Below are 17,754 nucleotides of genomic sequence, written 5' to 3' on the forward strand. Positions count from 1 at the left end.
AACCTTCAGGCAGCAGGAGGAACCAGAACATACAGGAGGCAGAAGTAAAAACTGAGGAAATGGAGGCCGCAGCTATTGACTACTTGTCTGAGAAAACCTGGCAGTAAACAAGAGAGGAAAAACAAGCGGAGCAAGGAGGGGCAACAGCATCTGGCAAACATGTGTTCAAGGCAGAGACCTGTGTTTACAGCAGAAGGCAGAAGCTGGGCAGGAGAGGAAATGAAGATGCCTGAGAGAGAATAATTACAGGTCCCTTGTGCTTCCTGAATGATATCAGACTCCTGAGGTGGGGATACCTCTTCCCCAGAAAGAAGACATTTGACTTAGGGGAGATGGTGAAAAAGTGTGTACACTATGGGCTAGGCAGTGACATGTGAAGAAACTGAGACCCAAAGAGGAGAGGTTACTCGCCCAAGGTCACCAGAGAACCAGTGGCCCTGGATTCCAAATCTGCCTGGCTCGAAGGCACACCCTTTCCACAACGCTGCCTTCAACTCTACTCTAGCGGAAACTGGGACTATTATAGAATCATCCTCCCACCCATCTGGGTCTCAAAACTAAACAAGAAAAGTTATTGACATCAAACTACCCAAGTCACTTTCATATTAAATTTTCAGACTTGCAGAGGCATTTACAAGCATCCAGAGTTTTAAAAAAATACATTAACAAAAGAGACCAAGGCCACTGAGCTTATTCATTCTCCAAGACTGCCTCACTCTACGCAATTGTGCATCAAGCAAGTATTACATATCTCTGAGCATCCTGTGCTTGGGAGTATAGGAAAGACAGTCACGTCCCCTGCCTTTAAAAAGCTTGTGTTCCAGCTGAGGTCTCTTTTTTGCTCGAGGCCTCAGATTCTCCATAGATAAAAGGAGCCATCACCTCCTATGTGCCTTGTGGGTAACCTAGACAATTCCATTCAGGGAAAAAATGAGGTCACTTGGAGCTTCACTTGGAAGAGCCGGAGAGCACGTGGTGAGCCGGGAGAAGGGGGAATAGACTCAAGGTTGACACCAATGGTGAATCTCACCATTTCATTTCAGGCTTGACTCTACTGAGGTAGGGAATGTAAACACTACTCCCTCATTCATAAAATCACTGACAAGCAATTCAGACACTCTGCAGCCCTAGGCCCTCAGTCCTACCAAACTCCCAGCCAAAGCCTAAGGCCATTTGCCCCAAGACAGTCCACAGACAGGTCAGAGCCCTGCAGGGCTGAGGCCGGCAGTTCAAGCAGCAAACAGGCACACTCTGACCTTATCAGTGTTTGAATAGCCATATGCAACAGGAAAAACAGCTTCTTTGAAAAATGGCATTCAGCTCTCTGCCTGCGGAGATGAGGTTGTGTGGACCTCGAACAGAGCAAGTCATTCTTGTCTTGCACCGTGGTCATGATTACAGGCTCAGCTAGTTACCTCCAGCCCTGATATCTGGCCCTGACGCAGAGAGTTCAGATAATACAGTTAATTCTACATTTCCTCATTCGTGAGCTGGGACACAGCAGTACCCCCTCCATGATAGCCTTTGCATGCATTGCAGAGATAGTCCATGTTTAAATGTTTTAAAACATTTTCCATTTGCTAGCCCACCTTTGTGAGAAAAACAGCCATTGGCTAAATGAACACACCTTTTAGTGAAGGAAAGGTCTGCCACCTCAGACTATTTTACTAATGATCATTACACATGGTCATGCTGGTTGAGGCTCCAATAGCTCCTCCATTCCCACATGACTAATCTAAGCCAATCAGGTAAATCCCTTTCCAGCCATTGGTTCAGAAATGATGATGTGATCCAATCCTTGACAATAAAGCTGGAAGAGAAATCAGCTGGTAGGCATCTAAAAAAAGTTTCTTCCATCTTAAAAAAGGACACAGGGAAGACACAACCTCTCTTCTCCCTTTGGATATTGTCATTTTTATTGGAACACCTGAAACTCATATGGGTATGAGTTGTCTTCCGGTTGCCTCCAGCTTGAAGATGAAACCTGCATACGGATGGATGGAATCTAGGTCCATGACGAACTGAGGAGCTGCTGAGTCAGCCAAACATGTAGCTATCCTTTTAGGCATCTTGCAACGTGACAGAATAATTCACTTATTGTGTAAGCAATGTGGATCGGTTTTCAGTTACTCGCAGCGGCAAGCATTGTCATTTAATTCAATTATTAATCTAGATGCAGTGCCTCATTTCTCCTGCCAGAGCAACTTCATATCAGAGCTCAATAGGATATTATCACTCAGGGATCACTCAAGAAAGAGGGCAAGTACAAAACTCAGTACTGCCCTCTCATCTTTCAGAGCTGTGCCCAAGCCCACCTTCCCCCAACCCGTGTTAACACAATGAGAACAATTTCAGAGACAATAATGTAATGAGTCAAAGATTTTTCACCAAGACAATGAAAATTCTTTAGATCATAGCTAAATCAGCAACATATATGCAAGGCTACCTTATGAATAGGGGCCACATGCAGAGGGGTAGTGAGAGCTCCCCCCCAGTTCCCCCAAATACTCCTCCCCTACTACCTGGCTATTGCCTAAAGTTCTCCATTTAGAGATTCAAGAAATTATTGTTAAATATAAATGCCCATTTAGGGGTCATATGTTAAGCTTTACTAATATTGAAATTTTTAGTGTAAACTTAAAAATCTTTCCTGAGAACAAAATTAAAGAGGAGGAGTTGGAAAGAGAACACCATTACAGCGAGCAACTTGGGGTCCAAGAAGTGAGGGAAACATGACAGGAGTGAAGGTGAAGAAAGGTGAAGTAGGGCCTTGAAGACAAATTATACTGACTTCACAATTCTGTCTCTTACTGGAACTCATTACCTTTATTCAATTGGTGGAGGTCAGGTGACCAGAAGTAATGATTTCTCAAGCCACAAGGACCCAGGGTCCCACTCAGAATCTGGCCAGAAGCCAACAATAGGAGGCGAACATCAAACCAAAAGCTCCCATATCCCACGGGAGCCCTATCAAGTCTCTGGGCAGCCGAGAGGAAGGGGAAATCACCAGCCTCTCAGATCGGCCATCCACCTTCCGGCAATCACGATGGATGTGGAAGCCAGATGGCCTTCACATCTGCTCACCAGGCAGGTGGAACCTACCCTTAACACCCCACCTACCACCCTCTGGGCTCAGTCATTTCATTTTAAGAACCAACTGGATATAAAATTTAAGCACATAACCACTAATAATTCTACAAAGAACTGGATTTACATGAATTTAGTATTTAAAAGAAGCAGAACTAAATTAGGAGGTTGGAATTAACTGATACACACTACTATATATAAAATAGATAACCAACAAGGACCTTCTTATAGCACAGGAAGCTATACTTAACATTTTGTAATAACCTATAAGGGAAAAGAATGGGAAAAAAAAAATATATATATATATATATAAATGAATCACTGTGCTGTACACCTGAAACTAACATGATATTGTAAATCAACTATACCTCAATAAAATAAAATGAAATACCAAGCAGAACCTCTGTCATTATCTTTGCAAAGAAAAGGTATCCTATTGTATACCTTAAAAAAATAATCATTGCAAAAATTGATAAAATCCCTCTTTTCCAGATTGCTAAACTGAGCTGTAAGAAAATTACCAAGAGCACGAAGTTTATCATACACAAACCCACTGTTAATCCTCCATCCTCAAAGCCCTTTTCCAGCAAGCACTCCTGCTTCCTCTATTCATTACCCAAGGCCTCCACCAACTCTGGTGGTATTGAGTGAGCACCAGAACGCCCTCTCTCCCCAAGGAAATGCAGGCTAAAATTACCTCTAGTCCAGTTTTATGTGGTGCCTTTAAGTTGTCATTTTTCATTTCCTAAATACTTTCAGGAGGTAAAAGTTTGAACAGTACGAAAGGGGTAGTGTGTAAGTAACTCCCTCTCCCTCCCTCCCTCTCTTGACCTCTAGTTCCTCAAGTCCCCTTACCAGAAAAACATCAGCCATCTGTTTCTTGAGCATCCGCCCAGATATAGTCAGTGCATGTAATAATATACATAGATAAGATTTATAGACTGTTTTGCTCTTTAAATTGCAAAATCCCACAGTAAATTCCCAGAAATGTAATTTGCACAGAATCTTACAGGAAACACAACATGAATGTTAGAAACATCCAACATCCTGGCAGGTTTAGGGGAGGGGACAAGGCTTCTTGCAATGATTTGAAACCATAATAGATACACTCCTCATTTTTATATCTGCCATCTTTTCTGAAACCAGTTTTAGCTTGTATCCACTCCAGAAGCAATAGCTTTCCTAAATGTACTACTCACTGATTTAAAATTATATCTCATCATCCGTATGGGAACTATTTTTTCAGCTTCAAGAGGAAGCCCAAAGCTCTAATAATTCAGGATCTAATGAGCAAGTCCAAATTCGCTCTGTGTGGTTCATTATTTTATAGACTTTGAAACTGTCTCCTCTAAGCCTTTGTCCTTCTGGACCCAGAAGTTTTCTTCATAACTAACCAAATGAGAAAAACACTGCTCCTGATGGCTCACAGAAGGTGCCTCGGAGACGTGACAATCCCAGCCTCGGGCAACTTCTATATTTTTAAAATCAGGTAGGTGACAGTTTTGCTAAAACAGGGCATTAGCAATCATGCGTGTGGTAGCTAAATCCCTATTTAGAACAAAGAGAGTGATCATGCTAGGAAGGGTTGGTGGCTGCACTGCCACCTCAGTTAAATATTAGCTGCCTTCAGACTCAGCAATTTCTGACTCACTATCCTCTGACTCAGTTCCTTTTAAGTCTGGATCCTTCATTCATACAGCATAGTGGGCAAGAGCTTGGGCTTTGGAGGCAGGTAGACTTGAGTTTAAATGACCTTTTACCAAGTCACTTAAACTCATTAAGCCTCAGTTTTCTTATCTGTAAAACGACTCCTTCACTGGATTATTGAGATATCCTCTTTTTTTTTGGATGTGCCCGGCGGCATGAGGGATCTTAGTTCCCTGATCAGGGATCGAACCTGTGCCCCCTGCAGTGGAAGCTCTGAGTCTTAACCACTGAACCGCCAGGGAAGTCCCACTGATATATCATTTTTGTAAAGCACTAAGTACAATGCCTTTCATGAGGACCAGCTACATAATCTATGGGACCTGCTACAAAATGCAAACGTGTGGGCCCTTGTTCAAAAATTATGGAGGACCTTATGATGGTGACAGCAGAGCATCAAAGTGCGGGGCCCTGTGGGACTGCACAGGTGGCAGGCCCATGAAGCCAGCCCTCCCTTTCCGATAATAAATATACAATAGATGGTAGCTATACTATCTTACCAATTTCCCAGCTTACATTTGTACCTTACCCTCCCTGCAGGCTCTCCACTCCCTATGTGATGCCTAATCCGCTCAACTTGGAAAGTTTCACTGGGCCATTCCAAAAACAGGCACTCTGCCTCAGAAGTAACCTGCATTTTTACAAGAAAAAAACTGACAAAAATGGAGGGATCTAAAACAGAAGGTGATGTTACCATAAGCTCATGCCAGACACACTCCCACCTTAGAGCCTTTGCTCTGGCTTTTCATCCTGCTGAGATAACCTTCTCCCCTACTTCAGGCCTAGAGTGTAAGCTTCTCAAGGTCAAGAATTTTGAGGTCTTTTTGGTTCACTGATGTATCCCAACTGCTTAGAACAGTGTTTCGCACATAGAAGCTCTTCAATAACCATTCACTGAAAGAACAAATAAATCTGTGAGTGAATGCATCATCAGGCCATCCTTTTTCCACTTGGAGGTCAGGCCGTTTCTCATTATGATCAAATGGCAATAATAACCAGCTCTGCAACTGGATACCCAACAGAGTTCAAGAAACAGATGGGAAAGTTATCTATTTTCAAATCTCTGCCCAACTCCCCTTAGTTTAGAAGGAATATAACCCAGTCGTCTGTGCTACCAAATCCAATACGTCTTTCAACACTAATTCATATACTCAGTCTGTGGGCCACGGCTTGCAGCAATGACGAGTGGCATTTTATATGAGTGAGCTGCCCAGAAGAGAGACACGTCCCTAAGTGGCATACATAAAAGTAATTAAAAAAAAAATCAAATTAGAAGAAAAATAATCACCCATCACTGCTTCATTACAATGACATAGAAAAACTAAGCCCTTGCTACCAAAAGGAAGGTAAGGTCTCTACCCCTGACACTGTGCATAAAGATGTCAGTTAGAGCCAGTCCAAGCTGTCCTGCCTGAAGTTAATGTCACAGTCACGGGTGGCATCTCAAACCCTGGCATAAGATCTCACAAATGCAAGTCATGAGGCCTGAGAAAGGGAATGTGGAGGCTGTGCATAATTCATCGCACCAGCTGAAAGACAACCCAAAGCATTACAGCTTCGGGATGAGACACTTTCACAGTACTCGTGAGGACGAAAGAGAAGAGCTGCCCCTCGCAAATGGCTAAAATGTGGCCTATGTCAGGAGAAACATCTGGAGATGCTATCAGAAGATATTTGAGGACCAGCGTTCTCTGAGTTCTGTCCTGGCGACGGGAAGCACATCTGGGCCCCCAATCCAAAGGCAGCCCATGTGGTGTCCTCGGGACAGACTCAGTGAGCAAAGCCCAGAAGATCACACCACACATCTGGCTTCTGACCCGGCATGAACTTCCACTACCTCTCTGCCCTGCGCTCGGCATGTTTTCAACAAGCCCTTCTCAGCCACCACAAATGCCTTGGTGGGAATCACAGGGAGGCCCTCATCCCTTTTCCCAAAATAACGTCAGCCAGAGGCAAAGGCCAAAGGGGTGGAGACTGCAGGCCATTTTGCAAAAGTTTCAAATATCCTGGCACTGACTCCATTAAAAGAATCATGAAGGGGAAATAGCCAAGCCTCTCATTTTCTCATTAGTGTCTCTCTCTCTTTCTCTCTCTCTATACAAACTCTGCATTTGTAAAAAAGAAACAAAGAGATCTCACAATAAAGTCATATTATCAGTGCTGGCTGTTGGAAACAAAATTTCATTTTGCAAATTTAATACCAAAAACTTGAAATTGAAAACTTTATAAGAAATGTGTGTCCTCTGTGACAGTTTAATGCCCAAAGGGATCTCTGGGACATAAGACTGAGCAAGGAACTGGTGAGCTGCCCCACCTTCTCCAAAGCCTTTCTGAAATATGCACTGTCTCAGATTTTCCATTCTCCTTTGCTGATTTTCCTCTGAAGAAGGAGGAAGCAGATTTCTTGGCTGAACAGTTGAAGGAGCCAAATAAAGTAGTCTTCCTCCTAATATGAAGGGACCTTTTTTCAAAACACACACACACACATACACACACACACACACACACACACACACACACACAGGTATACTTCCTAAAATTCAAATAAGAAAGTAAAGGAAGAGAAAGAGAGAATATGACAGCGAAGGATAGAAAATGCTACTTTATTTTGCCCAGTTTTTAAAAAATCTTCCCACAAAAATTAGTAGCAAACTAAACAGAGGCAGATTATCAAAACGTCTACCCCTTCTCCTGCTTTACAGCGCAATAGGAAATGATACAGCAGATGTGAAAAGCCCTCGGGGAAGAGTATAAGTTGCTGAAGGAATACAAAGCGTCGTTACTATTATCAAAAGTTTAAAAGAGACAGCGGCCCACCTTCACTGTTAAGCTAGAAAAACCACACCTCTCCCCAGATCTCTCCATTCTGGGCATGCTCTTCCCAAATACTTCCTTCCCAGTTCCCTGTCCCGAGCTGTTCCTTTGATGACACTTCCCCCTCTCAAGCCGCCCCTTCGCCGCCCCGCCAAGTCCTCACCGTGTGATACATGAGAGCCTCGGTTTCCCCGGGCTCTGACAGCTCGCTCAGCTTGCGGTCCCACTGCAGGACGCTCTGCTCCCCGCTCTCCAGCACCTCCATGGTGGTCCGAGGCGCGCTGGGCCGAGGATGCTGAGGGCAGGAGGGGAGCGGGTAGGGCGGCCTCGGAGGGCGAGATCCGCCTCTGCGTGAGTGTGTGTGCGTGTGTGTGCGTATGCGTGTAGCTTATGCACTTAGGAAGGAAAACGTTCGCTCCTCTGCCTGAGAGAGAATTGCCAAGGGCTCCGGTCCAGGGTCCTCGGAGATTTGAGAATCCCCAGAGGAGACAGACTGTCTAGAGATCAGACCGAAGGCTGAGGAGAATAGAGCAGGGTGTGTATCCAAAATAAAGGCAGGAGATCAGTACTCATCCCAAAAAAAGCCCTTCTCACTAAGCTCACTTTCCACTACTGCTCCAGACACAAACTTTGAGATTCCCCAGGGCTCCTCAGCTCTGCTCCGGCAGACAGCTATGACTCCTCCTCCCTCCAGGGCAGGGACCAATCGGATGCTCACGTCTCCCGCCCTACCCAATCAGAAGTCTTGCTCTCCGTCCAGAGGCAGGGGCAGCGGGAAGTCTCCGCCCAGGCTTTGGAATGTGGGCGGGCAGCGCCTTTGACGTCACCGGGGAGCTACTCCGGTTTTAGTACGGCCGGGAGCCGCGGTCTGCGGCAGCAGACAAATGGAGTGCTTGAGCCCAAGAGTGATGGACTGGGGGCGCAACCAATGAGGAAGGAGCGCCTGGGAGGGACAGCCAATCAAATAGCGACAAGAATACATTTTATAAGAGGGAGGGTGCGCTCAGTCGCCTGAGAATCGAGAGAAATTAGCGCGCGCGTCTAGAAGAAGAGAGCGCTGCTGGGAGGGCTGCCTTACGTACTGTCCTAAATATTTTCAAGTAGTTTAGCTCATTTGAGTCTTTCAGGATTTTTAAAAAATAAGTCACATATTACACACAAATGTAAATATTCTCTATTATGCATGAATTCATGTTAGCACATATCTGGCAAATTGAAATTGCTTGTGCTTCAGGTTTTTCTCCCGCTGTTAGGCTCTTCTCCTGACGTGTTTTTTATGGGCTCTCCTTATTCTATTTTTTTCTTTTATTTACCCAACAGACATTGTTGAAAAGAGCCTATGGCTTCCTTTTCCAGGTCATAGAGATTTTACCTCAGTGGAAGAGTCAGACAATAAACAGATAAAGAAAGAAACATATAATGTCAGAAACTGGTAACTGCTATAAAGAAAAATCAAAGCAAGGTAAGAGGATGGGGCAGATCGATGCTATTTTAGATAGCAATCAGGGAAGTTCTTTCTGCGTAGGTGACGTTTGGGAACAGACCTGAATTAAATGAGGTTTGGGGAGAAGCTGGTGTTTTACAGACAGCCAAGGAGACAAGTGTGGCTGCGGATTGAGGTGCCAGGGAGTGAGTGAGGGGAGAGGTGGCCTGAGAGATGGGCAGGGGACAGACCACCAGGCCTGCCTAGTTTGGGAAAGAGATAGCCTCTTCTAAATTATTTTCCCTCAACTTGTGATTTTTTTTTCCTCCTTTCAGACTCCTTTTTTTTTCTTTTTTTAAATTAATTTTTATTGGAGTATAGTTGCTTTACAATATTGCGTCAGACTCCTTTTAAGGAAACAAAGTGCTTGCATATATAGTTTGCTCATTTTAAGTGTAAGGGAGTCTTTGCCAATTGTCTCCAGAAGTTGCTTACAATGGCACATTCCGGTATGGAGGTGTTACTTTGTCCCCTTCGCAAGTATTTTTTGGTGGATAGGGTCAGTCCAATTTTGTCTTAGAACTCTATGGTGTCTTTAGGTGGTAGTTTATCATAGAAACTGTTCCATTTGTCTGGTCCTATCTCCTGGGTCGCTGGAGAATATTTTAATGCGTAAGTAGAAATTCTAGTTTATGGGCCCCGTACCTTCCTTGTATAATAGTTTTCTCATTTTTCTCTTAGTCCTTGGTTTTTATTTTCCAGTCTGCTACCACCTGCACCACATCCTTTTCATAGATCACCTTTTCAATTTTTAGAAACGTTTTCCATTTTTCTTAGCATAACACTCAACATGAGCAAGTGAGGTAAGAAACACGCACACCCTCCTTAAATTGGAATACAAGCATGTATCTGTCAAACATTTCTGCCTTAGGCAACGTCAGTCCCTGGTTTTGCCCCATGTGGTTGACAGTTTCTAAGATGCCTCTGAAGATCCTGCTTCCTGGTGTTCACACCCTCTGAAACTGCCTCCGCTTGAGTGTGGGCTGGACCCAGGGCCTTCCTTCTAACAAAGAGAATGTGGCAAAAGTGATGGGATGTCAAAAAATATTCTGGCTCCTGTCTTGCTCGTTCTCTCCTCCTCTCGTTTGCTTGCTCTGATCTGTGAGCTGCCCTATGGAGAGGCCCACATAGCAAGGAACTGAGGAAGGTGTCCAACTAACAGCCAACAAGGAACCGAGTCCCTCAATCCGATAACCCAGGAGCAACTGGATCCTGTTAATATAACCACTTGAGTGACTGTGGAAGCAGATCCTCCCCGAGATGAACCTTGAGATGACTGCAGCCTTGCGAGAGACCCAGAGTCAGAGGACTCAGCTATGCCATACCCAGATTCCTGACCTGCACAAACTAAAGGTAATAAGTTTATATTGTTTTAAGCCACTGACTTTTTCCTTCATAAAATCAGTAATATAATAATTGGTTTCCTAAATGCTTGATTAAATTTATCTGTATTGCCGTAGTAATATAGTAATGTCACAATTCCTAAATGGTTTTTCAGCCTCCTTTGTTGCCTGTATGCTTCTCCCATTCAATGTACGAAGACTTCTCGCCAGCACATTTCTTGTTCTACATCTTGAGTCTAGAGTTTGTCCCTTCCCCTAACATAATTAGGACTTAACAATTCAGCTGACATTTTTTCCAGCTTCTCTGGCATCCCTTAAAAAGTAGCAGCACTCAGGAATTCCCTGGCAGTCCAGTGGTTAATACTCGATGCTTTCACCGTGGTGGCCCAGGTTCAGTTCCTGGTGGGGGAACCAAGATCCTGCAAGCTGTACGGCGCCACCAAAAAAACACAAAAAAGTAGCAATGCTTGCTCCCCTGTCTGGTTTTGGGTTTGGTTTTGTTTTGTTTTTTTTGAGATATAATTGACATATCGCACTTATAAGTTTCAGGTGTACAACATAATGATTCGATATTTATATATATTGTGAAATGATCACCACAATGTCTAGTTACAGTCACCATGCTGTATATTACAGCCCCAGGACTTATGTATATGTATTTTATAACTGGAAGATTGCCTTTTGACTCCCTTCACCCATTTTGCCCACCTCAACCCCTGCCTGGGAATCACCAGTCTGTTTGTATCCATGAGTTTGCTTGTATGTTTGTTTAGACTCCACCCAAGTGAGATGATACAGTATTTGTCTTTCTTTGTCTGGCTTATTTCAGTTACCATAATGCCCTCAAGGTCCATCCATGCTGTTGCAAATGCCAGGATTTCCTTCTTTTTAATGGCTGAATAATATTCCAATTTATCCGTATACCACATTTTCTTTATCCATTCATCCACTGATGGACACTTAGATTGCTTCTGTGTCTTGGCTATTGTAAATAATGCTTCAAGGAACATGGGGGTCAGGATATCTTTTTGAGTTAGTGTTTTCTTTTCCTTTGGTTAAATAGCCAGAAGTGGAATTGCTGGATCATAGGATAACTGTATTTTTAAGTTTTTGAGGAACTCCATACTGATTTCCAGAGTGGCTGCACCAATTTACATTTGCACCAACAGTGTACAAGGATTCCCTTTTCTCCACAACCATGCCATCTCTTGTTTTTTCTTGTCATTTAACAGCTATCCTAACAAGTGTGAGGTGATACCTCATTGTGGTTTTGATTTGCATTTCCCTGATGACTAGTGATGTTGAGCACCTTTTCATATTCCTGTTGGCCATCTGTATATCTTCTTTTTTTTTTTAAGTTATTTATTTATTTGGCTGCATTGGGTCTTCGTTGTCACACACGGGCTTTCTCTAGTTGTGGCGAGCGGGGGCTTGGGCTCTAGGTGCATGGTCTTCAGTAGTTGTGGCACGTGGGCTCAGTAGTTGTGACGCATGGGCTTAGTTGCTCCACGGCATATGGGATCTTCCCGGACCAGTACTCAAACCCATGTCCCCTGCATTGGCAGGAGGATTCTTAACCACTGTGCCACCAGGGGAGTCCCTGTATGTCTTCTTTAGAAAAATGCCTATTCAGATCCTCTGTCCATTTTTTAATCAGATTTTTATGTGTTTTTTGCTATTTAGTTATACAGATCTTTTATTTTTTGGATGTTAAACCCTTATCAGGTATGTGACTTGCATATATTTTTTCCCATTTAATAGGTTGCCTTTTCATTTTGCAGGTGGTTTCCTTGGCTGCACAAAAGCCTTTTGGTTTGATGTAGTCTCAATTTTTAATTTTTGCTTTTGTTGCCTTTGCTTTGGTGACAAATCCCAAAAAAATCATTACCAAGACAAATGTCAAGGATCTTACCACCCATGTTTTCTTCTAGGAGTTCTAGGGCTTCAGGTCTTATGTTCAAGTCTAATACATTTTGAGTTAATTTTTCTGTATTATGTAAGATAGTGGTCCAGTGTCACTCTTTTGCATGTGACTGTTCAGTTTTCCCAACATCGTTTGTTGAAGAGACTGTCCTTTTTTCATTGTATATTCTCAGATCCTTTGTCATAAATTAATTGAACGTGTATGCATGGGTTTATTTCTGGGCTTTCTATTCTGTTGTCTATTTTTATGCCAATACAATAATGTTTTGATTATTATAGCTTTGTAATGTAGTTTGGAATCGGGAAGCATGATGCCTTCAACTTTGGTCTTCTTTCTCAAGATTGCTTTGGCTATTTGGGGTCTTTTCTGGTTCCATACAAATTTTAGGATTGTTTGCTCTACTTCTGTGAAAAATGCCATTGGAATTTTGATAGTGACAGCATTGAAACTGTAGATCACTATGGGTAGTATGGACATTTAACAACATTAATTCTTCCAATACATAAATGGAATATCTTTCCATTTGTTTGTGTCTTATTCAATTTCTTTCATAAGTGTCTTACAGTTTTCCGTGTGCAGGTCTTCCACCTCCTTGGTTAAGTTTATTCCAAGGTATTTCATTCTTTTTGATGCAATTGTAAATGAGATTATTTTCTTAATGAATCTTTCTGATAGTTCATTATTAGTGTATGGAAATGCAACAGGTTTTTACATATTGATTTTTGTATCCTGCCACTTTACTGAATTTGTTTATTAGTTCTTAGAGTTTTTTGCTGGAATCTTTAGGGTTTGCTACATATAATATCATGTCATCTGCAAATAGTGACAGTTTCCTTCTTCCTATCTGGATGCCTTCTATTTATTTTTCAAATACCTGTTGCTCTGACTAGGACTTTCAATATTATTTTGAATAAAAGTGGTGAGGGTGGGAATCCCTGTCTTATCCCCAATCTTAGAGGAAAAGCTTTCAGATTTTCACCATTGAGTATGATGTTAGCTATTGGCTTCTCATATATGGCCTTCATTATGTTGAGGTACATTTCCTCTATACTCACTTCTGAGATTTTTATCATAAATGAGTGTTGAATTTTGTCAAATGCTTTTTCTGCACCTTTTGAGATGATCATGTGATTTTTGTCCTTCATTTTGTTAATGTAATATATCACATTGATTGATTTGTGGATATTGAATCATCCTTGCATCCCTAGAATAAATCCCACTTGATCATGGTGTATGATCCTTTTAATGTATTGTTGAATTTGGTTTGCTAGTATCTTGTTGAGGACTTTTGCATCTGTGTTCATTAGTGATATTGGTCTGTCTTTTTCTTTTCTTGTGGTGTCCTTGTCTGGGTTTCATATCAGAATAGTGCTGGCTTGGTAAAATGAGTTTGGAAGTATTCTCTTTTCTTCTATGTTTTGGAAAAGTTTGAGAAGGATTGGTATTAATTCTTCTTTATATGTTTGGTAGAATTCAGCAGTGAAGCCATCTGGTCCTTGACTTTTGTTTGTTGGGAGGATTTAATCAAAATCAACTGATTCAATCTCCTTATTAGTAATCAGTCTTTTCAGATTTTCTTTCTTCCTGATTTAGTCTTGGTAGGTTTATGTTTCTAGGAATTTATCTATTTCTTCTAGGTTGTCCAATTTGTTGGTGTATGTTTATAGTAGTCTCTTAAGAGCTTTTGTATTTCGGGACTTCCCTGGTGGCCCAGTGGATTAGACTCCACACTCCCAATGCAGGGGCCCCGGGTTTGATCACTGGTCGGGCAGGGAACTAGATCCCACATGCCTGCCGCAACTAAGAGTCTGCATGCCGCAACTAAGAAATGCTCATGCCACAACTAAAAAGTCCACATGCTGCAACTAAGAAGCCCGCATGCCGCAACTATGAGCCCGCATGCCGCAACTAAAAGATCCTGCATGCCACAACGAATATCCCATGTGCCGCAACTAAGACCCAGTGCAGCCAAAATAAATAAATAAAAACTAAAAAAAAAAAGATCTTTTATATTTCTGCATTCACTTTAGTGTTCTCCCCTTTTTTTTCTTGGTGAGTCTAGCTAAAGATTTGTCAACTTTGTTTATCTTTTCAAAAAACCAGATCTTAGTTTCATTGATCTTTTCTGTTGTCTTTGAGTTTCTATTTTGTTTGTATATGCTGTGATCTTGGTTATTTTCTTCCTTCTACTAACTTTGGGCTTCATTTTTTCTCCTTTTTAAATTCCTTGAGGTTGTTTAGTTGATATATTTCTTGTTTCTTAATGTAGGCATTTATCACTGTGTTTTTGCTGCATCCCATAAGTTTTAGTATGTTGTATTTCCATTGTCCTTTGTCTCAAGGTATTTTTGATTTTTCCTTTGATTTCCTGTTTGACCCATTAGTCGTTCAGTAGCATGTTGTTTAATCCCCACATATATTTGAACTTTCTAATTTGCTTCTTGTAACTGACCTCTAGTTTCATACCACTGTGGTTAGAAAAGATGCTTGATAATGATTTCAGTCTTCTTAAATGTATTAAGACTTGTTTTGTGGCCTAACATGATCCATCCTGTACACTTGAAAAGAATGAGTATTCTGTTGCTTTTGGATGGAATGTTCTGTGTGTGTGTGTGTGTATGTGTGTGTGTGTATATATACATATATATAAGTTGATGTGGTCTAACCTGTCATTTAAGGCCTTATTGATTTTCTTTCTGGATGACCTATCCATTGATGAAAGTGAGGTATTAAAAGTCCCGATTATTATTGTATTGCTGTCTATTTCTCCCTTTAGATGTGTTAATATTTACTTTATATATTTGGGTGCTTCTATTTTGGGTGCATAAATATTTACAAATGTTATATTCTCTTGTTGGATTGACCCCTTCATCACTATATAATGACCTTCTTTGTCTCTTATTACAGTCTTTCTCTTAAAGTCTATTTTGTCTGATATAAGTATAGCTATCCCAGCTTTCTTTTGGTTTCCATTTGCATGAAATATTTTTCCATTTGTTCACTTTCAGTCTGTGTGTGTCCTTATATCTGAAGTGAGTATCTTATAGGGAACATATAAATGTGTCTGGTCTTTTTATCCATTCAGCCACTCTGTCTTTTGATAGGAAAATTTAGTCCATTTACATTTAATGGAATTATAGATAGGTATATACTTGTTGCCATTTTGTTAATTGTTTTCTAGCTGTTTTATAATTCCTCTGTTCCCTTCTTCTTCTCTTGGTCTCTTCCTTTGTGATTTAGTGATTTGCTATAATGGTAATTCTAGATATCTTTCTTTTTATATTTTGTGTATCTACTATAGGTTTTTGCTGTGTGGTCACCATGAGGCTTACAGAAAACAACTTGTATTTATCATAATCTATTTTAAGTTGATAATAACTTAAGTTTGAATGCAGTCTAAAGCTCTACCTTTTATCCCCCCATTTTGTTTTTGATGTCACAATTTACATCTTTTTATCTTGTGTATCCATTAAAAATTAGTGTATAATCTACGACAAAGGAGGCAAGAATATACAATGGAGAAAAGACAGTCTCTTCGATATGTGGCACTGGGGAAACTGGATAGCTACATGTAAAAGAATGAAATTAGAACATTCTCTAACACCATACGCAAAAATAAACTCAAGATGGATTAAAGACCTAACTGTAAAACCATATACTCTAAAACTATTAGAGGAAAACATAGGCAGAACACTCTTTGACATAAATCACAGCAATATCTTTTTCGATCTGTCTCCTAGAGTAATGCAAATAAAAACAAAAAGAAACAAATGGGACCTAATTAAACTTAAAAGCTTCTGCACAGCAAGGGAAACCATAAACAAAATGAAAAGACAACCTACAGAATGGGAGAAAATATTTGCACATGATGCAACCAACAAGGGATTAACCTCCAAAATATACAAACAGCACATGCAGCTCAATATCAAAAAAATAACAACCCAATCAAAAAATGGGCAGAAGATCTAAATAGACATTTCTCCGAAGAAGACATACTTGGCCAAAAAGCACGTAAAAAGATGCTCAACATCACTAATTATCAGAGAAATGCAAATCAAAACTACAATGAGGTGTCACCTCACACCAGTCAGAATGGCCATCATCAAAAAGTCTACAAACAATAAATGCTGGAGAAGGTGTGGAGAAAAGGGAACCCTCCTACATGTTGGTGGGAATGTAAATTGATACAGCCACTATGGAGAACATAGTATGGAGGGTCCTTAAAAAACTAAAAATAGAGCTACCATATGATCCAGCCATCCCAATCCTGGGCATATATCTGGAGAAAACCATACTTTAAAAAGATACATGCACTCCAGTGTTTATTGCAACACTATTTACAATAGCCAAGACATGGAAACAACTTAAATGTCCATCGACAGAGGAATGGATAAAGCAGATGTTTTACATATATGCAATGGAATATCATTCAGCCATAAAAAAAATGAAATAATGCCATTTGCAGCAACATGGATGGATCTAGAGATTATCATACAAAAGATAAAAACAAATATATGATATCATTCATATGTGGAATCTAAAAAAAACGATACAAATGAACTTATGTATAAAATAGAAACAAACTCACAGACATCAAAAACAAACGTATGGTTACCAAAGGGGAAAGGTAGGGGGAGGGATAAATTAGGAGTTTGCGATTAACATATACACACTACTATATATAAAATAGGTAATCAACAAGGACCTACTGTATAGCACAGGGAACTCTACTGAGTAGAGTTTCCCTATATGGGAAAAGAATCTGAAGAAGAATAGATATAAGTACATGTATAACTAAATAACTTTGCTGTACACCTGAAACTAACACAACATTGTAAATCAACTATACTCCAACACAAAATACAATTTTTTTAAATACCAGAAAAAAAAAAAGAAACCAAATTAAAAAAAAACAACTTCCCCAGGCCTGTTAAAGTTAGAATTGTATATTATTTTATTTACACTCTTGTAATGTCCATATAAAATGTCCATACAGTATAGTGTTCAAAGGAGAAAAGGGTGCTATAATAAAGAAAAATATATATTAAATCATATCCCATAAACTGGATAATATAAAAACTATAATTTTAATATCAAATATGATCTTTATTATATATTTGATTACCTTATTTTAACTGTAAGTTTTGTAAGTTCTATAAATCAAGGAATTATCTAGTTTTGTATTTAGAACTTTTCCAATGTCTGATACAATGTCACATACAACTTTCTGTGTATTTTATAATGTTCATTAAATAAATTAAAGAAAAAAATGATTGTAGTTATAGTTATTTACTCTTTTGTCTTTTAAGCTTTATACTAGTTTCATGATTTACCAGTGAGCTTTTACTGTCATATGTTTTCCTGTTAGTGCCCTTTTGTTTTAGCTTAAAGAAGTTTCT

The 17,754-nt window shown here is 40.4% G+C and overlaps 2 protein-coding genes across 2 annotated transcripts in view; one reads left to right on the top strand and one right to left on the bottom strand.

Annotated features, from left to right (window-relative positions):
* Window positions 1–8,250, bottom strand: part of CREB3L2 (cAMP responsive element binding protein 3 like 2) — a 126,630-nt gene extending 118,380 nt beyond the window's left edge. The window contains exon 1 of the mRNA XM_082473039.1: window positions 7,769–8,250. Within this exon, the coding sequence (XP_082329165.1) occupies window positions 7,769–7,870 (102 nt within the window). The 5' untranslated portion in view covers window positions 7,871–8,250. The remainder of the gene's footprint in view (window positions 1–7,768) is intronic.
* Window positions 8,251–8,350: 100 nt separating this feature from the next.
* Window positions 8,351–17,754, top strand: part of AKR1D1 (aldo-keto reductase family 1 member D1) — a 97,147-nt gene continuing 87,743 nt past the window's right edge. The window contains exon 1 of the mRNA XM_082473126.1: window positions 8,351–10,441. The gene's annotated coding sequence lies outside the window, so the exon portion shown is untranslated. The remainder of the gene's footprint in view (window positions 10,442–17,754) is intronic.

Source organism: Balaenoptera physalus (genome assembly GCF_965194825.1).
Source record: "Balaenoptera physalus genome assembly, chromosome: 8".
NCBI lineage: Eukaryota > Metazoa > Chordata > Mammalia > Artiodactyla > Balaenopteridae > Balaenoptera > Balaenoptera physalus.